The 25,257-nt window shown below is 44.1% G+C and overlaps 2 protein-coding genes across 2 annotated transcripts in view; one reads left to right on the forward strand and one right to left on the reverse strand.

Moving 5' to 3' along the window:
• Positions 1 to 25,257, forward strand: part of CYP4X1 (cytochrome P450 family 4 subfamily X member 1) — a 107,457-nt gene that overhangs the window by 33,504 nt on the left and 48,696 nt on the right. The window lies entirely within an intron of this gene.
• LOC105705110 (polypyrimidine tract-binding protein 1-like) lies at positions 12,319 to 14,306 on the reverse strand. The gene is given in 2 exon segments (XM_012434766.3): positions 12,319 to 13,226; positions 13,290 to 14,306. Coding segments are annotated over 2 exon segments (1,620 nt in total). The 5' UTR covers positions 14,191 to 14,306; the 3' UTR covers positions 12,319 to 12,507.

Here is a 25,257-nt window from a genome sequence, read left to right on the forward strand (position 1 = left end):
GTTCCATTGATCTATGTTTCTGCTTTTGTATCAGTACAATGCTGTTTTAATTACTGTAGCCTTGTAGTATAGTTTAAAGTCAGGTAGTGTGATGCCTCCAGCATTGTTCTTTTTACTTAGGATATCTTTGGATATTGGGCTCTTTTGTGGTTCCAAATGAATTTTAGAGTGATTGTTTCTAATTCTGTAAAAAATGTTGTTAGTAGTTTGATAGGAATAGCACTGAATCTGTATATTGCTTTGGGCAGTAGGACCATTTTAACAGTATTGATTCTTCATATCGATGAACTTGGAATGTTTTTCTATTTGTTTGAGTCATCTGTGATTGCTTTCAGTAGTGTTTTGTTATTCTTCTTGTACAGACCTTTTACCTCCCTGATTAGCTATATTCCTGGGTATTCTATTCTTGTGGCTATTGTGAATGGGATTGCATTTTTGATTTGGCTCTCAGCTTGGATGTTGCTGGTTTGTAGAATTGCTAGTGATTTTTATAGACTAATTTTGTATCCTGAAACTTTGCTGAAGTTATGAGATTTAGGAGCCTTTGGGCAGAGAGTATGCAGTTTTCTAGGTACAGAATCATAATCTGTGAAGAGAGGTAGTTTGACTTCTTCTTTTCCAATTTGGATGCCTTTTTATTTTTATTTTTGTCTGGTTGTTCTGGCTAGGATTTCCAGTACTATGTTGAATAGGTGTGGTGAGAGTGGGCATTCTTGTTTGCTTCTAATTCTCAAGTGGAATGCTTCCAGCTTTTCTCCATTTAGTATGATGCTGACTGTGGGTTTGTCCATATATGGTTCTTATTTTTTTAGGTATGTACCTTTGATATCTAGTCTGTTGAGGGTTTAACATAAAGGAATGTTGAATTTTATTGGAAACTTTTTTGAGATGATCTTTTTTTAAACAAATTTCTGTGTATATGATGAATCACATTTAATGGCTTGTGTATATTGAACCACCCTTGCATCCCAGGACCAAAGCATACTCAATAGTGGTGTGTTAGCTTTTGAATGTGCTGCTGGATTTATACCTCTGGTAGAATTCAGCTGTGAGTAAGTCTGGTCTAGAACTTTTTCTGGTTGGTGGATATTTTAGTACTGATTCAGTTTAATATCTTGATATTATTTTCTTCAGTGTAAATTTCTTCCTGGTTCAATCTTGGGTGGTAGTGTGTTTCCAGGGATGTATCAGTTTCTTCCAGGTTTTCTAGTTTGTGTGTGTACATGTGTTCATAATAGTCTCAGGGTTTTTGTTATTTCTGTGGGGTTAGTGGTAATGTACTCTTTGTCATTTCTGATTGTTTTGATTTGGATCATCTTCCTTTTGTCTATATTAGTCTAGCTAGTGGTCAATTGATCTTATTAATTCTTTCAGAAAACTAACTTTGGTTTCATTGATCTTTTATATGGTTTTTCTCACCTCCATTTCATTCAGTTCTTTGATTTTTGTTATTTTCTTCTGCTAGCTTTGGAATTGGTTTGCTCTTGTTTTTTAAGTTTCTCTAGGTGTTATGTTAGGTTGGTAATTTGAGATCTTTCTAACTTTTTCATGTGAGTGATTAGTGCCATAAACTTTTCTCTCAACATTGCTTTAGCTGTGTCCCAGAGATTCTTGTATGTTGTATTTTTGTTTTTTTTAGCTTGAAACAATTTCTTGATTTCTGTCTTAATTCATTGTGTGCCCAAATGTCATTCAGAAACAGATTGTTTAATTTCCATGTAATTGTATGATTTTGAGAGTTTTTTGGTGTTCACTTTTCTTTTTATTGCACTGTGGTCTGAGAATGTGGTTGGTATGACTTTGGTGCTTTTAGTTTTTAAGTTTGTTGAGAATTGTTTTATGTCCAAGTGTAGGGTCCATTTTAGAATATGTACCATGTGCAGAGGAGAAGAATGTACATTCTGTTTTTGTTGGGTGGAGTGTTCTGTAGATGTCTGTAAAGCCCATTCAGTCAAGTGTCAAGTTTAAGTCCTGAATATGTTTGTTAGTATTCTTCCTTGATAATCTGTCCAATATTGTCAGTGGGGTATTGAAGTGTCCCACCATTATTGTGCATATATTTAAATCTCTTCATAAGTCTCTGAGGTCTTGTTTTATGAATATAGATGCCTCAGTGTTGGGTGCATGTGTATTTAGGATAGTTAAATCTTCTTGTTGAATTGAACCTTTTATCATTATGTAATGCCATTTTTTGTCTCTTTGATCATTGTTGGTTTAATGTTTGTTTCATTCGAAATAAGAATAGCAACCCTTGTTCTTTTTTGTTTTCCATTTGCTTGATAGATTTTTCTCTGTCCCTTTTCTTTGAGCCAATAGATAGATATCCTTGCATGTGAGATGGGTCTCTTTAAGACATTCAGTTGGGTATATTGTCTCTGTGCTTTTTTAAATTTTAGTTTTTGTGGGTCTATATTTATGAAATACATGAGATGTTTTGATACAAGCATGTAGTACATAATAATTACATCACAGAGAATGAGGTATTTATCCCCCTTAAGCATTTATCCTTTGTATCATAAAAATTATATTATTTTAGATATTTGTATAGGTACAATGAAGTTATTATTAACTACAGTCATCCTCTTGTGCTCTCATTTTTAAGTTGGGTATTTAGCTTGTTTACATTCAAAGTTAATATTGATATGTGCAGATTTTTTTTTTTAATTTATTTTATATTTTTTATTGCATTTTAGGTTTTGGGGTACATGTGAAAAACATGCAAGGTTGTTGCATAGGTGCATACGTGGCAGTATGATTTGCTGCCTCCCTTCCCTTCACCTATATCTGGCATTTCTCCCCATGCTATCCCTCCCCAACTACCCACCCCCCTGCTATCCCCCCTCCCCCCAACAGACCCCCGTGTATAGTGCTCCCCTCCCTGTGTCCATGTGTTCTCCTTGTTCAACACCCGCCTATGAGTGAGAACATGTGGTGTTTGATTTTGTGTTCTTGTGTCAGTTTGCTGAGAATGATGTTTTCCAGGTTCATCCATGTCCCTACGAAGGATGTGAACTCCTCGTTTTTAATGGCTGCATAATATTCCATGGTGTATATGTGCCACATTTTTCCTGTCCAGTCTATCATCGATGGGCATTTGGGCTGGTTCCAGGTCTTTGCTATTGTAAACTGTGCTGCAATGAACATTCGTGTGCATGTGTCCTTATAGTAGAACGATTTATAATCCTCTGGATATATGCCCAGTAATGGGATTGCTGGGTCAAATGGAATTTCTATTTCTAGGTCCTTGAGGAATCGCCACACTGTTTTCCACAGTGGTTGAACTAATTTACACTCCCACCAACAGTGTAAAAGTGTTCCTATTTCTCCACATCCTCTCCAGCATCTGTTTTCTCCAGATTTTTTAATGATTGCCATTCTAACTGGCGTGAGATGGTATCTCAATGTAGTTTTGATTTGCATTTCTCTAATGACCAGTGATGATGAGCATTTTTTCATACGTTTGTTGGCCTCATGTATGTCTTCTTTTGTAAAGTATCTGTTCATATCCTTCGCCCATTTTTGAATGGGCTTGTTTGTTTTTTTCTTGTAAATCTTTTTTAGTTCATTGTAAATTCTGGATATCAGTCCTTTGTCAGACGGGTAGGCTGCAAAGATTTTTTCCCATTCTGTTGGTTGCCGATTCACTCTATTGACTGTTTCTTTTGCTGTGCAAAAGCTGTGGAGTTTGATTAGGTCCCATTTGTCTATTTTGGCTTTTGTTGCCAATGCTTTTGGTGTTTTGGTCATAAAGTCCTTGCCTACGCCTATGTCCTGAATGGTTTTGCCTATGTTTCCTTCTAGTGTTTTTATAGTGTTACGTCTTATGTTTAAGTCTTTAATCCATCTGGAGTCAATTTTAGTGTAAGGTGTCAGGAAGGGGTCCAGTTTCTGCTTTCTGCATATGGCTAGCCAGTTTTCCCAACACCACTTATTGAACAGGGAATCCTTTCCCCATTGCTTGTTTTTTTCAGGCTTGTCAAAGATCAGGTGGTTGTAGATATGTTGTGTCACCTCCGATGTCTCTGTTCTGTTCCATTGGTCTATATCTCTGTTTTGGTACCAGTACCATGCTGTTTTGATTACTGTAGCCTTGTAGTATTCCCTCTTTTTGGATTATTTGGAATAGTTTCAGTAGGAATGGTACCAGTTCCTCTTTGTATGTCTGGTAGAATTCGGCTGTGAAACCATCTGGGCCTGGGCTTTTTTTGGGTGGTAGGCTCTTAATTGCTGCCTCGACTTCAGACCTTGTTATTGGTCTATTCAGGGTTTCAACTTCTTCCTGGTTTAGGCATGGGAGGAGGCTACTGTCCAGGAATTTATCCATTTCTTTCAGGTTTTCTAATTTATGTGCATAGAGTTGTTTGTAATAATCTCTGATGATGGTTTGAATTTCTGTGGCATCTGTGGTGATATCCCCTTTATCATTTTTTATTGCATCTATTTGATTATTCTCTCTTTTCTTTTTTATTAGTCTGGCTAGTGGTCTGTCTATTTTGTTGATCTTTTCAAAAAACCAGCTCCTGGATTTATTGATTTTTTGTAGGGCTTTTCGTGTCTCTATCTCCTTCAATTCTGCTTTGATCTTAGTTATTTCTTGTCTTCTGCTAGGTTTTGAGTTTTTTTGATCTTGCTCCTCTAGCTCTTTCAATTTTGACGATAGGGTGTCAATTTTAGTTCTCTCCTTTCTTCTCATGTGGGCACTTATTGTTATATATTTTCCTCTAGAGACTGCTTTAAATGTGTCCCAGAGATTCTGGTATGTGGTGTCTTCATTCTCGTTGGTTTCGAAGAACATCTTTATTTCTGCCTTCATTTCAGTGTTTATCCAGTCAACATTCAGGAGAAAGTTGTTCAATTTCCATGAGGCTGTGCGATTCTGGGTTGGCTTCTGAATTCTGAGTTCTAACTTGATTGCACTGTGGTCTGAGAGACTGTTTGTTATGGTTTCCGTTCTTTTGCATTTGCTGAGGAGTGATTTACTTCCAATTATGTGGTCAATTTTAGAGTAGGTGTGATGTGGTGCTGAGAAGAATGTATATTCTGTGGATTTGGGGTGGAGAGTTCTGTAAATGTCTATTAGGTTTGCTTGTTCCAGGTCTGAGTTCAAGTCCTGGATATCCTTATTAATTTTCTGTCTCGTTGATCTGTCTAATATTGACAATGGTGTGTTGAAGTCTCCCACTATTAATGTGTGGGAGTCTAAGTCTCTTTGCAAGTCTTTAAGAACTTGCCTTATGTATCTGGGTGCTCCTGTATTAGGTGCATATATATTTAGGATCGTTAGCTCTTCTTGTTGCATTGATCCTTTTACCATTACGTAATGTCCTTCTTTGTCTCTTTTGATCTTTGTTGCTTTAAAGTCTATTTTATCAGAGATGAGAATTGCAACTCCTGCTTTTTTTTGCTCTCCATTTGCTTGGTAAATCTTCCTCCATCCCTTTATTTTGAGCCTTTGTGTATCCTTGCATGTGAGGTGGGTTTCCTGGATACAGCACACTGATGGGTTTTGACTTTTTATCCAATTTGCCAGTCTGTGTCTTTTGATTGGGGCATTTAGTCCATTTACATTTAGGGTTAATATTGTTATGTGTGAGTTTGATCCTGTCATTTTGATGCTAGCTGGCTGTTTTGCCCATTGGTTGATGCAGATTCTTCATTGTGTTGCTGCTCTTTACCATTTCGTGCATTTTTGGAGTGGCTGGTGCTGGTTGTTTTTTTCTATGTGTAGTGTCTCCTTCAGGAGCTCTTGTAAAGCTGGTCTGGTGGTGATGAAATCTGTGAGTACTTGCTTGTTCTCAAAGGATTTTATTTTTCCTTCACTTATGACGCTTAGTTTGGCTGGATATGAAATTCTGGGTTGAAAGTTCTTTTCTTTAAGGATGTTGAATATCGGCCCCCACTCTCTTCTGGCCTGTAGGGTTTCTGCTGAGAGATCTGCTGTGAGTCTGATGGGTTTCCCTTTGTGGGTAACCCTACCTTTCTCTCTGGCTGCCCTTAGTATTTTCTCCTTCATTTCAACCCTGGTGAATCTGATGATTATGTGCCTTGGGGTTGCTCTTCTAGAGGAATATCTTTGTGGTGTTCTCTGTATTTCCTGGACTTGAATATTGGCCTGCCTTGCTAGGTTGGGGAAGTTTTCCTGGATAATATCCTGAAGAGTATTTTCCAGCTTGGATGCATTCTCTTTGTCACATTCAGGTACACCTATCAAACGTAGATTAGGTCTTTTCCCGTAGTCCCATATTTCTTGTTGACTCTGTTCATTCCTTTTTACCTTGTTTTCTCTAATCTTCCCTTCTCGTTTTATTTCATTGAGTTGATCTTTGACTTCTGATAGCCTTTCTTCTGCTTGGTCAATTCTGCTGTTGAAACTTGTGCATGCTTCACGAAGTTCTCGTGTTGTGTTTTTCAGCTCCATCAATTCACTCATATTCCTCTCTAAGTTGTCCATTCTCGTTAGCATTTCATCAAGTCTTTTTTCAGTGTTCTTAGTTTCTTTGCATTGGGTTAGAACATGTTCTTTTAGCTCACAGAAGTTTCTTATTATCCATTTTCTGAAAGCTGATTCTGTCATTTCATCACACTCATTCTCCGTCCAGTCTTGTTCCCGTGCTGGTGAGGAGTTATGCTGCCTTGTAGGGGGAGAGGTGTTCTGGTTTTGGGTGTTTTCATCCTTTTTGCGTTGGTTTCTTCCCATCTTTGTGGATTTATCCACCTATCGACTTTGTAGTTGCTGTCTTTCTGATTTTGGTAATTTTAAGTGTGCAGCAGCTGAACTCATAAACCCCCTTTTCTTCTCCCCAGGTGTTCTGGCCCAGGGGGTTAGTGCTTTATGCTTTTCAGCTGTGTTGCTACCGTTTTCCCTGCCCACAAGGTGGCAGTCTAGTCACACTCAGCCTGCAGAGGCTTCGCTGAGCTGTTTTGGGCTTCGCCCAGCTTCCGTGTGAGCTTCCCTGCAGTCCTGTGGGTGTAGTTAGAACTGCTTCCGCTATGCTGGCCCGCCCCTGTAGTGACGGAGTCTCTGTAGTGGCGGGTTGTCTTGGTTACGGCAAATTGCCCCGGGAACTGCAGGGTGTTTCCCGATGGAGGATGCCCCTCCCCCACATAGCTGGACTGTCCCGGGTTCAGCCGTGTTTCCAGAGGGGCCCTCTTTGCCCGGTAATCTCTTGGCTTGCCTCCTTGCCACAGCTCCCCTTGCTGGCACAGAGGGGACACAGTCTTGTTCACTTTGCTCAAGGAGCCGCTGCTCCCCGCCCCCGGTGCAGGCCGAGCGGCTGCTCTGGTCCAACCAGCGGAGTTGGGAACCCGTGGAGCTTCTCCGCCTGTGAATCTCCTGGTCTGTGGGCAGTTAAAATCTGCTGCCCTGTGTGCCACTGCCTCAGCCGAAGCAGCGACTCTGAGATTCGTGGCGCTCCCTTGCCCGGGGTCTCCTGGCTTGGCTCCCTGCTTCAGCTCCCCTTGCTGGCTCAGAGGGAACTCTGTCTCTCTCGCTCTGCATAAGAAGCCACTGCCCCCTGCCCCAGGGCGTAGGCTGAGCGGCCACACCACTCAAACCAGCGGTGCTGGCGACCCGTGGGGCTTCTCCTGCTGTGAATCTCCTGGTCTGTGGGCAGTAAAAATTCGTCTGGAAATGCAGCGTCCACTCACCCTCTGCGCCTTCTCTCGGAGCTGCAATCCCGACTTCCTCCTAAGCGGCCATCTTGGATCCTCCGATATGTGCAGATTTGATCCTGTCATCACGTTGTTAGCTGGTTGTTATGTACACTTGCTATATATTTACTTTGTAGTATTATGGTCTATGTACTTAAGTGTGTTTCTATAGTGGCTGGTAATGGTCTTTCATTTCCATGTTTAGCACCCCCTTAGGACCTTTTGTAAGGCAGGTCTGGTGGTAATGAATTCCCTAAGCACTTACTTTCCTGAGAAGGATTTTATTTCTCTTTTGCTTATGAAGCTTAGTTTGGCTGGATATGAAATTCTCGATTGGGATTTCTTTTTGTTAAGGATGCTGAATATACACCCCAATTTCCTCTGGCTTGTAGATTTTTTGCTGAAAGATCCACTGTTAGCCTGATTAGTTCCCTTTGTGGATGACCTGCCCCTTCTTTCTAGCTGCATTTAATATTTCTCCTTTGTGTTGATCATGGATAATCTGATGACTTGGGGATGGTCATCTTTTATAATACCTTGCAGGGATTCTCTAAATTTCTTGAATTTGCATGGCAACCTCTCTAGTGAGGTTGGGGAAATTTTTTATGGATAATATTCTCAAATACGTTTTCTAACTTGCTTGTTCTCCTTCCCTGTCTTTCATGCATGCCAGTGAGTCATGGATTTGGTTTCTTTACATAATCCTATAGCTCTCTGATTTTGTTCATTTTAAAAAATTCTTTTTTCTTTTTGCCTGACAGTTAATTCTAAGAACTGGTCTTTAAGTTCTGAGATTATTTCTTCAGCTTGGTCTATTCTGCTGTTAATAATTCCAGTTGTGTATTGAAATTATTGTAGCATGCTTTTTCAGCTCTATTGGCTCAGTTTGGTTCTTTCTTAAAATGGTTACTTCATGTTTCATCTCTTGAATCATTTTACTGAATTTCTTTAATTCCTTGGAATGAATTTCAACTTTCTCCTGAATCTTGTTCTTTGGTACCATTCAGATTTTGAATTCTATGCCTGTCATTTCAGCCATTTCTTTCTAGTTAAGAACCATTGCTGGGGAGTTAGTGTGGTCATTTGGATGTAAGGAGACACTCTGTCTTCCAGAGTTGCCAGAGTTCTTGTGCTGGTTCTTTCTCACCTGTGTGGGCTGATGTTCTTTTAACTGTGAAGTAGTGTAGTCAGTTGGCTTTGTTTCTGGCTCTTTTCAGAGGGCCGAGGCTTTGTGCAGGCTCTTTATTTGTGGCAGAATTGTTCTTGGTTTCACAGAGGGGTATTAGGAAAGTATTTTTGGTGTTGAAGTTTGGGCTACATTCTAATAGTACTTAAGCATAATGGCCAGTAGGAAGGCTCTTGCTCAGCCATGTAGCTCCTATATATTTCCTCACATGTGCAGCTGTGTTCCTTCTCAGTCTTCTGAGGGTGTGGGCTTGCCTCCCACTCAGGTGCTGGCTATAGCTCTCAGCTTGGCACTCCTCGTATACACACTACAATCCTGGGGTGAGCAGAGGCTTTTTGTTCCCTCTCCAGCTTTGGGGCAGCAGAGATGGGGACTTTGGCAGTGGCGATGGCAAAGGACCTTTCACTTGCCTTTGGGGCTCCATCCCAGAGAATTGCATAGCTGCTGCCAATCAGAACGGTCAGACCAAGGTGGTGTGGTTGTGTTGCAGGTCTAAGCCTAGGGGCCCTGGGGACACATGGTGGGGTGGGGAGCCTGTGGGAAAGGCAGTCTGGCCTTTTCTTTATAGAGTGGCTATGGTGTGCTGGAAGGACAAGTAAAGCACTCAGGCTCTTTGTTCCTTCCCCATCCTGGTGGCAGCATGGGTTGGTACCACTGCAGTGGCAGTGGCAGAGGGCATATCTGTTGCCTCTGGCAACTCCACCCCAGAGAGACACAGAGCTAGTGCCTATGGAGGCATTCAGCTGGGGGTGGGGTGGTTGCATTGTGGATCCTAGCCAAGGCCCTGTCTAGTGAAGAGCAGGAAGTTGGGAGCTCACAGGGAAGAGAGACTGGGCTCCTCTTCATCTAGTGGTTGTGCCATATTAGAGGTGCCAGCAAAGTGATCAGGGTATTTTTTTCTTCTCCAGACAGAGGGCAGCAAGGACAGTTCCACTGCAGCTGCAATGGCAGAGAGCCTGTGGATCGTCTCTGAGATTTCCTCCCCCGAGAAAAGTAGAGCTGCGATTGACCGAAGTGCTCACGTCGGGGAAGGGTGGCTGTGCTGGGGACCCAGGTCTGGAAAACCTGCCCAGTGAGGAGTAGCAGGGGCAGGGACCTGCATGGAAAACTGTCTGGACACATTTCTGTAAGGCAGTTGCAGTATTCTCAAGGCCCATGATAGTCCTTAGACTTCTTGCTTCCTCCCAGCCAGAGGACAGTAGAGGTGGGGGCTGCAGCAGTGGCATAAATGGTGGGCATGACCATTACCTCTGGGAGCTCCAGCCCAGATAATGCAGAGCTGCCACTGGTCCGACTGCTGAGGTGGGGAGTGGGGTGGCTTCACTGGAGTCCACGTCAGTGGGCTTTGTTAGGTGAGGTATCGTGGATGCTATGCCTGCAGTCTGTCCACCCCTCAGCACTGTGGGTACAGCCTCTATCGTGGGGGTGTGCAAGAGAGCCTGGTTTTCCTGTTGGCAGAGCTACAGCAGCTGGTGGAGTAGTGCTCAGGAGTCCAAGGCCCTTGGGCTCCACACGGGCCTGAACAGTGGCTTTGCTGAGCAGCTATTGGTGTCAGTCTGGAGGACCAGGGGAGAAAATGTCAGTGGTGGGCTGTGTGTGTGTGGGGTTGTGGAGGTGGAGTGGAAGGGGTGGGTGGTGGGGAGGTGGGAGCATTTCTCGTGTTCAGGTTTGCAAAGGTCTATGGCAGAAGTATGAGTCCTGGGGCTCTTGTTCACTCACTGTTTCCCCAATGGGGAGCCTCCCTTGGTTCTGGGCCAATCTCCAATGGGCAGTTGTCCTATCTCACTCTTCTCTTCTCTCTGTGGGTTGCTTTCCTTCTTGATAAATCCCAATGTGTTCCTCCTGGACAATCCCACTGAGGAGCTAATGTGTAACTCCTCCCTGCCTTGCCTTAAAAATAATAAACCATGTTAATTGAGATAAAATAAAATTCATATGCCATGAAATCTATTCATTAGCTATCCAATGGTTTGATATCTATTAATTTAAACAATTAGTCACAAATACAGAACATAAAGTAGACACTTTAATTTAAATTGTACAATTCAGTGGCTTTAAGGAAATTCACAATGATTTAGAAACCTTATTACTACCTATTTCCAAAACATGTTCTTTGCTCCAACAGAAACCCTGTAACTATTGAGCAATGACTTCCCCAATCTGATTTCCCCTAGTACCTGGTTATATCTTTCTTTCTTTCTTTTTTTTTTTTGAGGATACAGAAGACGTTTATTCAAAGTCCAGGTACAGACTGGCCACCTGCCTCTACAGCGAGCGCAGGGCTACAGAGAAGGGGGGAGCTGGTTATAAAATGGTCTTCGTGGGTTCTCTCCGCATTGCGAGCTGGCGGGATGGCAATGGAACATGCGTGGGGTCCCTGAGGCCACGTGGTCAATACTGAGCCTGGAACTGCTGCTAGCAAAATATACATCTGCGTCTCCATAAAATACTGCGTCGCTGCCCCTCGTGCCTCACAACAGGTATAAAAAATTATAAATATTTACACCCTCGTTACTCCCTCCTTTACGGAAAGGGGGGATCCCGGGAGCCCCCGGGACAGGCCGCACAGGGGCAGGGGAAGAGCACAGCGAAGTGGAGACCAGCACCTGCCTTCCGGGTCCCAGTATCAGAGACAGGCAAAGGACAGAAATGAGACTTTGGTCCAAAATTTGAAGGAAAAAAACCCTGAAGAAGTTTGAGAGCAAGTTTTCTAGGCGACTGCAGGTGAAGGCGTGGTGTAAGGCAACCAGAGGCGATGCCAGAGGCGGCGGTGTGCCTGCCCCTTCCCTGAAGCTTGGGACCAAGATCGGACCAGAGCTCCCTGTACCTGACCTGCCAGGCGGCCCCGCCTGCTCTCTGGAAACTGGGTCCCACCTGTGACTTAATGACAAGGAATAAAATAAAACAGCATACAAGGTAATACCACGAGAAAGTTTAGATTACACTCATATCATTGTATCATCTTGCTATAAAAAGTTACTTAAAACTATTTCTTTTGCATATAAATGAAAAAAAGATTAGAATATTTGGTCAACTGGAAGTATTGCTAGGCTGCAAAGAATATAATACAGAGATTATGACGAAGCTCCTCAGCTGACAGCAGTGGTGGGCACCCTGGGCCAGCGCCTGGGGGGAGGGGAAGGTCCTGGGGGCAGGGCAGGCAAAATCACATCACTTGATTAGAGGGCCAGGGGGTTGGGGTGTGGCAGGCTGCTGCCACACCCCAGGCACATGATCCTGCAGGAGCCTCTGAAGTGTGACCCCTGCCCCTTGGGTCCCCAGGACGCCCAGGGTGGGTGTGTGGCCGCAGGAAGGCAGGTTTTTTTTTTTTTTTTTAAGGCACAAGGAAGCCGAGTCGTGGTCGGGGGGCCCACCCGTAGGCCCCATGCCCGATAGGCCCCACCAAGGCACAGCCCAAGGGTCTGGCCCAGGGTGTGGAGGGCTGGGAGCTCCTGCTGCCACAGTCACCAAGAGCCTGAGCTGTCACCTGTCACCACAAGGTTAGCAAGGTGAACTAGATTTAATTTTTTTAAAAACAGGTAAACTGATTTCTCTTTAAAAAAATAAAATCTCTGGTCTGTTAAGGTCACTTCAGCAGCTTTTTAAAGTGGCTTTTCTCTGGAATGATCGAAGTTGTCGCCAGGGGGCCCGGCCGTGGGGGGCCCGTGCCCCTAGATGGTGGACTTGGAGAAGGAGACCCGCAGGTGGTGGCTCTCCCCGAGGTCGTGGTTGTGCAGGTCGATGAGGGCCTGGACCGCCTCCTCCACGGAGCCCATCTGGATCAGTGCCATCTTGTGGTCCTTCTGGAAGAAATTGAATCCTTTGACAACACCCCCGTTGTTAGAGAAGAGGACCTTGAGATCTTCCTCGGACACTGAGGGCAGGATGTTGGAGAGGTGCAGGGTGGCTGAGGGCGGGAATATGTTCTGGAAGTTCTTGGAGCCTGGCTTCTTGAAGCGGTGCAGGGGCGAGTTGCCGTAGTCCTTGGTCAGGCCCTGGTCCTCCTGGCCCTCGCAGGGAAGCTGCACATTCTGGTGCTTGGAGAGTGTGATGCAGATGGGCTTCCCATGCAGCTTGTGCCCATTCAGGTGGCTCATGGCCAGCTGGGCCTGGTTGCCGTCCGCCATCTGCACCAGGGCATTCTCCTTCTTATTGAACAGGATCTTTATGTGCTGCACGTTGCCGTAGACGCCAAAAAGAAAAAAGAGGCTTTAGGGTGTGACTCTCTCCGGGTTGAGGTTGCTGACCAGCAGCACGGAATTTCCTGCCCCGGCCAGGCCCGGAATGGCGATTCGGCCCGCCGCCGCCGCCACTGCCACCACCACCGCCACCGAGGGGGTGGCCAGGGGGGCCAGGGCTCCGTGGACATTGGGAACGGAGAGGCCTACGGCTTGAGGAATGGCAAAGGTGGGAGGGAAACCAGCTCCTGCATACGGAGAGGCTGAGATTATACCAGGTGCACTGAAGGCCGAGGCCATGGTCTGGTCCAGCGTGGGCTGGCTGTCCCTGGAGGGCAGGTCCGGGCACGTGTAGTCCCGGCTCTTGTCATTGTTGTACTTGACGTTGAGGCTGGTGAGCTTGGAGAAGTCAATGCGCAGCGTGCAGCAGGCGTTGTAGATGTTCTGCCCCTCCAGAGACAGCTTGGTGTGCTGGGCGCTCACAGGGTCCGCGTTCTGCAGCAGGGCCTGGAACTGGTTGTTCTTGGTGAAGGTGATGATCTTCAACACCATGCTGAACTTGGAGAAAATCTGGTGCAGCATGTCTAGGGTCACCGGGTAGAAGAGGTTCTCCACGATGATCCTCAGCACGGGGCTCTGCCTGGCCATCACCATCCCTGCATCCACGACCACTGCTGAGGCAACCAAGGCCAGGTTCCCCGACTGGACCGAGTTCACGGCCTGCAGGGCCACCTGGGCGCATGCCTGGTTGGGAGAGCTGTCAGTCTTCAGCGCCTTGTGGTTGGAGAACTGGATGTAGATGGGCTGGCCGTGCAGCACGGGGGTCACAGAGGTGTAGTAGTTGACCATGGTGTTGGCAGCCTCCTCCGTGTTCATCTTGATGAAGGCCTGGTTTTTCCCCTTCAACATCAGGAGATTTGTGACCTTCCCGAAGGACAGCCCCAGGGAAATGACCTCCCCTTCGGTGACGTCGATGGGGAGCTTCCGAATGTGGATCACTCTGGAGGGGACGCCAGCACTTCTGCTGTCGCCTTTGAACTTCTTGCTGTCATTTCCATTTGCTGCAGAGGCTGAGTTGCTGCTCATGATAAATGGTCCGTTGGTGACACAAGTAGAGAAAAGCTCGTCAGATCCCCGCTTTGTACCAACTGCTATATCTGGGACAATGCCATCCATGGTACACAGAGCAGACCCGCGGGGGATGGAGTGGAGGCACCGGAATCATACCTGGTTATTTCTAATCAACTTTCTGTATCTATGAATTTGCCTATTCTTCTACCTATAACTGAACTTATTGTAATATTTGTCTTTTTATGTCTGGCTATTTTCACTTACATAGTGTTCTCAGGGTCATTCCTGCTGTAGTATGAATCAGAACTTCACTCCTGTTTGTGACTAAATAATATTGTACTGTATGTATGTAGGACATTCTGTGTACCCATTTGTCTGTCGATGGACACCTGAGTTCTTTCTGTCTTATGTCCATTGTAAATAATGGTGCCATGAACATTGGCTTACAAGTATCTGTTCAAATCCCTGTTTTCAGTTAGTTTGGTTATATAGCTAGGTGGGAATTTCTGGATACTATGATACTTGTGCTTTTATCTTTTCTGAAATCACAAATCTGTTTTCCAAATTGGTATGCCAATTTACATTCACTAGCAATTTGTAAGAGTTCCAATTTTTCACATTCTGTTAAATATTTGTTATTTTCCACTAAAAATAATCATAGACTTCCTAAAGGGTATGAAGTGGTATCTCATTGTGGGCTTCCTTCACATTTCCATAATGATGAATGAAGTTGAGCATATTTTCAGGAGCTTATTGACCATTTGCATGTCTTCTTCACAGAAGTGTCTGTTGTCATCATTTGCTGATTGTTGAATGTGGTTTTGTATTTTGCTGTTGAGTGGTGGAGTTCTTCATATATTCTCAATTGGATTGTGGATACATTCTGCCATTCTGTAGGCTGTCTTTTAGCTTTTTTATCTTTTTTTTTTTTTTACTTTATATATAGTGTAGATAAGGGTCTATCTTCATTATTTTATGTGTGAATATTCAGTGTCCCCCTCCTTGTCTAACTTCCTTGGTAATGCTCAGGTTTCCATCTCTCCCATCCAAATGAGACTTTCACTTTTACACTTCACCTCTCTTTTCACTCAGGTACTAGGGGTAGTAACGGGAGTGAGTGTCCAGTGTCCTGGGCTCTGTGAACATGGCCAGCATGAGCCTTATGCACCACCTGTTTCTGGGGGACCCGCTAACCATTGTGTTCAGGAGGTTTCCAACTCACTCTCCTGGCCCAATCTTCCCTCTACCTCCAACTCTAGCTGATCAATGAATGTTTAGATTCCCCCTTTATTAACTGGAAAAGAAGCCTATCATGGTACTAGAATGAGATGTCACATTTCATGCAAAGGAAGGTCTCTCTATGGCATCCAGGGCCCTGGGCTAGGAATGGGGAGGGATTGAAGGGACACCTGTGCTCAGATCCAGCAAGAGAAGCAAGATCTGGATTGAGAGAGGCTGATGCAGTCAGGGACACCAACCTAGTGAAGCTAATGGGAGTGTACGGGGGCCAGGTAATGAAGCAGGGCTGAGGGTGAAGAGCACCAGCCTCCAGGCAGTTGCCAAGTATGAACAGGGTTGAGGATGCTCCTGTTTCCTCAAGGTAGCCAGCCAGAGAGGCAGGGGACCACTTAGAGGCTGTGCTGTGGGGAGGAGCTGCTTGGAGTCTGACAGCCTCTTTTCCCACCTGGGCTCCTCCTAGTGCTTGCTGAACAACTGTGTACTCTGTAAGCTTCCTCAGGAGCATGCAGGTCTCATACATGAGGGAAGTAGACAGGTGCCTGGTGATGTGGGTAAAATGGCTGGCTGCCTTCTCAGTCTCATTTGAGCTGTGAAGAGCTTGGTGCCAGAGGCCCTCATGCCAGACCTCTAAGGCTTTCTTGCTAAGCCCACTGCAGCCCCACTATGGCTCGGATTGTGTCCTTGATCAAACTGCTGTTGGAAATTTTATCCCCAGTGTGACACCATTTGGAGATGCATCATAGTGTGGAGGTGTTTGGATCATGGGGATGAATCCTTCATAAATATATTATTGTCCCCTTCATACTTTGCAGGTGTAAGTGAGTTCTTGCTCTAAGTGGTTATATTCCCAGGAGAGTGGCTCTTGAAAATAGTGTGGCTTTCTTGGTGTCTCTCTCTTGTTTCCTCTCTCATCATGTGATCTGTGCACATGGCTGCTTCTCATTCTCTTTCTATCATGGGTGAAAGCAGCATGAGGACTATGCCAGATTCAACTGCCAAATCTTGGACCTTCCAGCCATCAGAATCATGAGCCAAATAAACCTCTTTTCTTTATCAATTACCCAACCTCAGGTATTCTCTTATAGCTAAAACAAAGCACACTAAGAGAAATCCTTAGCTCAGCCCTGCTCTGATTCATCTTGCATGAGGAAAGTGAAATCTTGAATGGGATAGAGACCTGGAATCTTTCCCCTATAGATGTGAGCTTCTCCCTCTGATCTCCTAGAGAAAACCTTTTAATCTAAACTACCAAGAAAACCTGAGGAGCTGAGCAGGATGTGGGCATCATGGGTCATAAGCATGCGATTGTATGAAGTGGGGTAAGCCGGGACACTCCTTTCTGGGGTCTTTACACCATGGGGCAGATACCAACTCTCTTTTTCCTACTCTGAAGAGACTTGTCTCCTGAGAGACTTATTTCCTCCCCCTTGGTGGCTTCTTTCTTTCTCCTTTTAAGTAAATACAGACACTCATGCACCTTGTGCACTTTATTTCATAAAGGAGTAAAGACAGAGGGGTTCTGTGAATAGCTACCATGAAGGACAAATATAGATAAACATATAGAATGACAATCAGATAGGAACTGTGCTAGGCTGAATCAAGACCCTAGATGATGTCCACATCCTAATGCATGGCATCCATTATTATGAGACTGCATATATCAAGATGGACTTTGAAGTGGAAAGTAATGGGTTTTGAGATGGTGAACTTATCCTGGATTATCTGAATGAACTAGATGGAACCACAAAGGTCTTTATTAGAAGGAAAGAGATATGAGGATAGTAAGAGAGAGATTTGAAAATGCCATTGGTTTCAAAGAGGAAGAGGAGCCAGTACCAAGGAATGCAAAAAAAAAAAAAAAAAAAAAAAAAGTCAGCTCTGGAGCTGAAAGGGCAAAGGGTAAGACTCTTTCCTAGAGCCCCTGAAAGGGGTTGACCCTGTCTGCAACTTTTCACCCACTGAAACCCATTTCTGACTTTGACTTACAGAAATGTAAGATAAAACATTTCTGTTATTTAAAATTACTAACGTTACAGTAGTTTATTTCAGTAGCAATAGAAAATGCCTACAATGTACAGACAAGTAGGCAGGATTTAGTCAGGTGTAGTGGCAGACAGGCTAGAGGGCAGGCGGAGACTGGGTGTTGGATGGAGAGCCAGTGATGCAGGTGGGTAGAAGACAGACAGATAAGCAGGGAGGGAGCCTGGAGAAAGGTGATTGAGAAATGGAAGACAGACTGGAAGACAGAAATAGGAGAGCAAACTGGTGAGAAGAAGGGCACATGGGCAGATCGAAAGCAGGAAGTGGGCAGACAGGCAGAAGACAGGAGCAGGGGTCAGGAAGACAGGATGGCAGATGGAGGACCTCAGAGCTGGTCCTTGTTCCCACAGGGGTTAGGGAGCCTTCTGAGATGCAGGTGGATCCCACTGCTGGACTCCAGCACAATTCGTGGCATGGGCATGGTGATGCTGGTGGGATCAGGCAGCAGCTCAAAGTGGAGCAGGGTCAGGGCCGTGGCCACCTTCAGCTGGTTCATGGCAAATTGTTTCCCAATGCAGTTCCTGGGCCAGGCAGAGACCGTAAATTGAAAAATGGCCTCAGGCCTCATTGTGAGCTAGGCAGGCTTTGGTCTCTGATCTCCACCCTTGAGCTGGGGATTTAGAGTCTTCCTCTATGTGCCTAGCCCCCAAATCCTTTCCTTAAAGGCCATGTGCACCTCTTGCCCAGGCCTTGATTCACTCTTTTTCTTGAGTTTAGATAGAGCCTGCCAGTCTTCCAAGGCTAGCTCTTAACTCCTACCTCTGCTCCGAGCAGGTCTGTGACCCTCTGTCAGGAGGACCATGGCTCTAAGGAAGAGTTTAATCACATGAATTGTTGTAGAGTTAATCAATGGTTTGTTCACTTTCCATGGTGTGTGGTTCCCCAGTGTAGAGCCTAGATCAGGTCACTGTGGGGTTGGAGAGGCTCATTCTCTGGCGCTGTCCATGCAGGGGTACACAGAAACCTGGATTCTTAGAGACCCGGATGAGTGGGAAAGAGGAGTCAGAAGGGTAATGGGGAGGCTTCCTGGAAGGGCACTGGGTAGGTGGTGCTCAGTTGTTGCCCCACCTTTTGCCCACTCCATGGTCCAGGCTCCTGGTTCCCCCTTACCATCTGTCCACCAGCACCTGTAGCCTTCTAATTCTACTCCAGAAATGTCCCTCCTTACCATCCCTCAGTCTTCTCACCTGGACTTTCTGGGTCCCTGCTTGCCCTCCCTCCACACTGAAGCCACAGACCAGCTCAGACTCTCCCACACTCTTCACAGTGGGGACAGCATCCCAAGTAGCAGCCAAGCCCTCCCTGGATTGTTGCCTCACCCAACTCTTACCTGTCCAGCCCACGTCCTAGCCCTGTTCATGTGGAGATGGCTGAGAATATCCTCTCTCCACCTCTGCCTGCCACATCCTCAAGGCTAAGTCCAGGGCCCACCTGCCTCTCACCCCCTTCCAGCTGTGCCTCTCCCACCTCAAGACCCCAGTTGGCATCTGTGCTTCATCCATAGTCAGTCCAGTGCCTAGGACAGTGCCAGGAACAGAAACACTCAAAGAGCCACTCAGTGACTAAGTGAAAGGATGGATGAGGGAGTGATGTGTGTCTGGAGCACAGAATATGTTTCTGTATAATACATTTTTATCCTTGACTATGAACTCCTAGAGGCAGGGACAGTACCTTTTTCCTGTTTTCCCATCATGCTGCACAGTGCCTAACCCACAGAGATAGGCTTAATAAATACTTCTATATTTGAATGAAGTTAATTAAGTTTTAAAAATGAATAAGATAGAATGGAATACACTGAGAGTTAATATTAGTTCTGGGCTAGACATGGAGCTTAGGAATGCTCTCCTGTCCTCTAGTGGTGGAAACATGATTAACAGCCAGTGTTTAGGAGGAAGTTCTCATCCTGGGATAAAGCAGTGCTGGAGAAGGACTTTCTGGAACGTTTGCTTAATGACCATTGTGTAAAAGTGGACTCAACATGGGAAGAATTCACATAATTACTCATTTAGAAAAACTGCTTTTCTACTAACAATTTACGTAATTCTTTGCATTAGCTTTTCATCGGATGCTTCCTGAAGCCCCTGAGGATTTCCACAGCAGTTACTTTGGAGTGTACATGTCCAATTCAACAGCTATTTCAAGTGTGTTTTGTAATCTACATACAGGAAGTCTTCAAATGTTATTTGTCATATACTCAAAAGAGGGCTTCCCTCAAAGTCAGGTTATTGTATTTAAGTGTGGTAAAAAACATATGTATAAGACTGTTTAGAGATAGTCTTTGCCCACAAGAGAAACAAGAAAAGATGTAAAATCAATACCGTAATATCACGATTAAAAGAACTAGAGGAGCAAGCTCAAACCAATTCAAAAGCTAGCAGAAGACAAGAAATAACTGAGATCAGAGCAGATCTGAAGAAGATAGAGACACAAAAAACCCTTCAAAAAATCAATAAATCCGGTTGCAGGTTTTTTTGAAAAGGTCCACAAAATAGATAGACCTCTAGCCAGTCTAATAAAAAAGAACAGAGAGAATAATCAAATGGATGCAATAAAAATGATAAAGGGGATATCACTGCCAATCCCACAGAAATACAAACCACCATCAGAGATTACAAACACCTCTATGCATATAAACCAGTAAATCTAGAAGAAATGGATAAATTTCCAGACTCTTACACCCTTCCTTCCTAAACCAGGAAGAAGTTGAATCCCTGAATAGAACAATAACAAGGTCCGAAATTGGGGCAGCAATTAATAGCCTACTAACCAAAAAAAGTCCAGGACCAGATGGGTTCACAGCTGAATTCTACCAGAGGTACAAAGAGGAGCTGGTAGCATTCCTTCTGAAGCTATTCCAAACAATACAAAAAGAGGGAATCTTCCCCAACTCATTTTATGAGATCAAAATCATCATGATACCAAAACCTGGCAGAGACACAACTAAAAAAGAAAATTTCAGGCTAATATCCATGATGAACATTGATGTGAAAATCCTCAATAAAATACTGGCAAACCAAATCCAACAGCATGTTAAAAAGCAGAAATCACAAACATTCCTATATGCCAATAACAGACAAACAGAGCCAAATCAAGAGCGAACTCCCATTCACAATTGCTACAAAGAGAACAAAATACCTAGGAATACAACTAACAAAGGATGTAAAGGACCTCCTCAAGGAGAACTATAAACCACTGCTCAAGGAAATAAGAGAGGACACAAACAGATGGAAAAACATTCCATGCTCATAATTAGGAAGAATCAGTATTGTGAAAATGGCCATCCTGCCCAAAGTAATTTAGAGATTCAATGCTATCCCCATTAAGCTACCAATGACCTTCTTCACAGAACTGGAGAAAAACACCTTAAACTTCATATGGAACCAAAAGAGAGACCCCATAGCCAAGTCAATTCTAAGCCAAAAAAAAAAAGCAGGAGCCATCACACTACCGGACTTCAAACTATACTACAAGGCTACAGTAATCAAAACAGTATGGTACTGGTACCAAAACAGAGATATAGACCAATGGAACAGAACAGAGGCCTTGGAAGCAACACCACACATCTACAACCATCTGATCTTTGACAAACCTGACAAAAACAAGCAATGGGGAAAGGAATCCCTGTTCAATAAGTGGTGTTGGGAAAACTGGCTAGCCATGTGCAGAAAGCAGAAACTGGACCCCTTCCAGACACCTTACACTAAAATTAACTCCAGATGTATTAAAGTCTTAAACATAAGACCTAACACCATAAAAACCCTAGAAGAAAACCTAGGCAAAACCATCCAGGACATAGGCATAGGCAAGGACCCCATGACTAAAACACCAAAAGCAATGTCAACAAAAGCCAAAATAGACAAATGGGATCTGATTAAACTCCAGAGCTTCTGCACAGCAAAAGAAACAATCACTAGAGTGAACCAGCAACCAACAGAATCAGAAAAAATTTTTGCAATCTGTCTATCTGACAAAGGGCTAATATCCAGAATCTACAAATAACTAAAAGAGATTTACAAGAAAAAAAAACAAACAAATCCATTCAAAAGTGGGCAAAGGATATGAACAGACACTTTTCAAAAGAAGACATATATAAGGACAACAAACATGAAAAAAGCTCATCATCACTGGTCATTAGAGAAATGCAAATCAAAACCACCTTGAGATACCCTCTCCTACCAGTTAGAATGGGGATCATAAAAAAATCTGGAGACAACAGATGCTGGAGAGGATGTGGAGAGATAGGAATACTTTTACATTGTTAGTGGGAGTGTAAATTAGTTCAACTATTGTGTAAGATAGTGTGTCCATTCCTCAAGGATCTAGAAATAGAAATTCCATTTGACCCAGCAATCCCATTACTGGGTATATACCCAAAGGATTATAAATAATTCTATTTTAAAGACACATGTGCACGTATGTTCACTGTGGCACTGTTTGCAATAGCAAAGACCTGGAACCAATTTAAATGGCCATCAATGATAGACTGGACAAGGAAAATGTGGCACATAAACACCACGGAATACTATGCAGTCATAAAAAAGGATGAGTTTGTGTCCTTTGTAGGGAAATGGATGAATCTGGAAACCATCATTCTCAGCAAACTGACACAAGAACAGAAAATCAAACACTGCATGTTCTCACTCATAGGCAGGTATTGAACAATGAGAACAGATGGACACAGGGAGGGGAGCATCACACACTGGGGTCCGTTGGGGGGTGGCTAGGGGAAGGACAGTGAGGGGTGGGGAGGTTGGGGAGGGATAACATGAGGAGAAATGCCAGATATAGGTGATGGGGCAGATGGAGGTAGCAAACCACCTTGCCGTGTATGTATCTATGTAACAATCCTGCATGATCTGAACGTGTACCTCAGAACCTAAAGTACAATTAAAAATAAATAAATAAATAAATGCAAAAAAAAAGCTTATCTGTCATGATAAGTCAGCTTCATCCCTAGAATGCAAGGCTGGTTCAATATACGCAAATTTATAAACGTAATCCCATCACATAAACAGATCATTATCTCAATAGATGCTGAGAAGGCCTTTGACACAATTTAACAGCCTTTATGCTAAAAACTCTCAATAAACTAGGTATCGATGGAAACTATCTCAAAGTAGTAAGAGCTATTTATGACAAACCCACAGCCAATATCATACTGAATGGGCAAAAACTGGAAGCATTTCCCCTGAAAACTGGCACAAGACAAGGATGACCTCTCTCACCTCTCACCACTCCTATTCAATATAGTATTGGAAATTCTTGCTGGGGCAATCAGGCAAGAGAAAGAAATAAAGGGCATTCAATTAGGAAAAGAGGAAGTCAAATTGTCTCTGTTTGTAGATGACATGATTGTATATTTAGAAAATCCCATTGTCTCAGCCCAAAATCTCCTTATGCTGATAAGTGCCTTCAGCAAAGTCTCAGGTTACAAAATCAATTTGCAAAAATCAGAAGCATTCCTATACAACAATAACAAACAGAGAGCCAAATCATGAGTACCTAACTGAAGAGTACCTAATAATGTAAATTCATCCTCCTAAAGTGAGAAAAACACAAGAATACCCTGAGTTTGAAAGCCCCACTGACAGTGAATGTTTGCTAACCATTGGGATAGAGCAGAGGGAACAAAGTCTCTCTGGTGTGCCCTGAAGTGACACTTGTGTTTTGTACACAGAGACATCAGAACCATGTCTCCTTCCCACAAACACTAAAATTTAAGGGTATAGCTGAAGGTGTCACATATGGAAGTTGGGGTCACAAATATCAGGTGTGTGCCCAGAGTCTCCCCTATTTTCCCACCTCCTTAACCACCCAGAACACCTCACCTTGATCTTCTTGAGAAGGGCAGGAAAGTGTGGCTGTGTCAAGCGCAATCTGCATCAAAGTGGGAAGGGTCAAATATCTGCAGAGAGAGCCCCAGGCCCATGGCAGGTATGGACCCAGTTCCTGGGCCAGGCAGAGACAATGAATTGAGATGTGGCTTCAGGCCCCATTCTGCACTGGGCAGGCTTTGGCCTGTAAGCGCCAGTCTGAAGCTGAGTAATCAGAGTTCACCTTCATTTGCCCAAACCTTGGTTCACACTTTCCCCTGACCTTGGACAGACCCCACCAGTCTTGCTCTTAACTCCTACCTCTGCTCTCAGCAGGCCTGAACCACTCTGTCAGAACAGGGCCTAGGCTCTAAGGCACAGAATCTAATCACATAAATGAATAAAGAGTTTGTTATTGGTTTGTTCACTCCTCCACAAACATTTCTGGTTCCCCAGTGTGGAGGCCAGTTCAGGTCACTGTGGGATATGACCTGAGAATAGGGTCCTCAGGTGTTCCCTTTGTAGGGGGACACACGGGGACCCAGATCCTCAGAGCTAGGCCAAGGCGGGTATGGGAGGGGAATTGAAGGGACATTGGAGAGGCTTCCTAGAGGGGCACTGGGCTTTCTAATTCTACTCCAGAAATGTTCCTTTGTCATCCCTTAGTCTTCCTGCTTCTACTTTCTGGATCCCTGCTTCTCCTTCCTCCACACCGAAGCCACAGCCCAGCTCAGACCCTCCCATGCTCTTCATCACAGTAGGGACAGCATCCCAATACCTCAGCTGGAAGCCAAACTCTCCATGGGCTGTTGCCTCACCCACTTCTTACCTGTCCAGCCTACACCCTAACCCTCTTCATGTGGACATGGATGAAAACATCCTCCTTCCACCTCTGCCTTCCACATCCTCAAGGCTAAGGCCAGGGCCCAACTGCCTCCTCACCCTCTACCAGCTGTGCTTCTCCCTCTCTAGGCATTTAGGAAACATTCATGATTTACTTATGAACAGTTACAGTTCAGTGCCTAGGACAGTGCCAGGAGGAGAGACACTCAAGGAGCCATTCATTTAGTGACTGAGTGAGTGAAAGAACAGATGAGGGAGCGATGTTTCTGGAGCACAGGATGTATTTCTGTACAACACATTTTTGTCCTTGTCTGTGAACTCTTCAAGGCAAGGATAGTACCTGTTATCTCTCTTTTCCCATCATGCTGCATAGGACTTGACCCACAGAGGTAGGCTTAATAAATACTTTTAAATTTGAATGAAGTTACCTAGGTTTTGAAAAAGGAATAAAATAGAATGGAATACAGTGAGAGTAATTATTAGTTCTGAGCTAGAAATCGAGCTTTGGGATGCTCTCCTGTCCTCTAGTGGCAGCAACATGATTGGCAGCCAAAGTTTAAGGGGAGGTTCTCATCCTGGGATAAACCAATGCCTGAAAATTACTGTCCATAGGAACAATTTGCTTGATGTCTGTCCTGTGAAATTGGATTCATCATTAGGGAATTTACAGAATTATTTATTTAGAAAAACCTTATTTCTACTATTACATCCTTTTTTGCATTTTTACTTCAAAGGACCATTCCTGTAGCCTTTGAGAATATCTAAAGGACCCATTTTGGAGTGTACGTGTCCAGCTGAATAGCTCATTCAAACGTGTTTTATGTTTTACACACAGGAACCTTCAAATGCTATGTGTTACATGCCAAAAAGGGAGTTTTCCTCAAACACGTTTACTGTTCTCATTTTTATGTTTCTACCAATATTGCGATATGTGGACTATGGGACTGTGCTAAAGAGATCCCACTAGATCTAAACAATTTTGTTGAATTAGAAAGTAGATATAAATATGTGAACATTATAATGCAGTGGACATTTTTTTTTGGCAGGACAGTAAAATGTGTGAGAGAATACACCTGGGTATAAAACTTTCTGCAAAAGCCTGTCTTACCTTTCACTGATTTGACCTGAAAGGTGGGACTAAGAAGGCCCTTCAATTTTAAGTAGACGCAAATATTTCAGTTTTTCTACATGGCATACTGGTGAACTAAGGAGAAAATGTGGTGTGCTGCATTGACAA

The sequence above is a fragment of the Aotus nancymaae genome, unplaced genomic scaffold, assembly GCF_030222135.1.
Source record: "Aotus nancymaae isolate 86718 unplaced genomic scaffold, 86718_ANA_hifiasm-v0.15.2.pri h1tg000007l, whole genome shotgun sequence".
In the NCBI taxonomy this organism is placed as follows: domain Eukaryota; kingdom Metazoa; phylum Chordata; class Mammalia; order Primates; family Aotidae; genus Aotus; species Aotus nancymaae.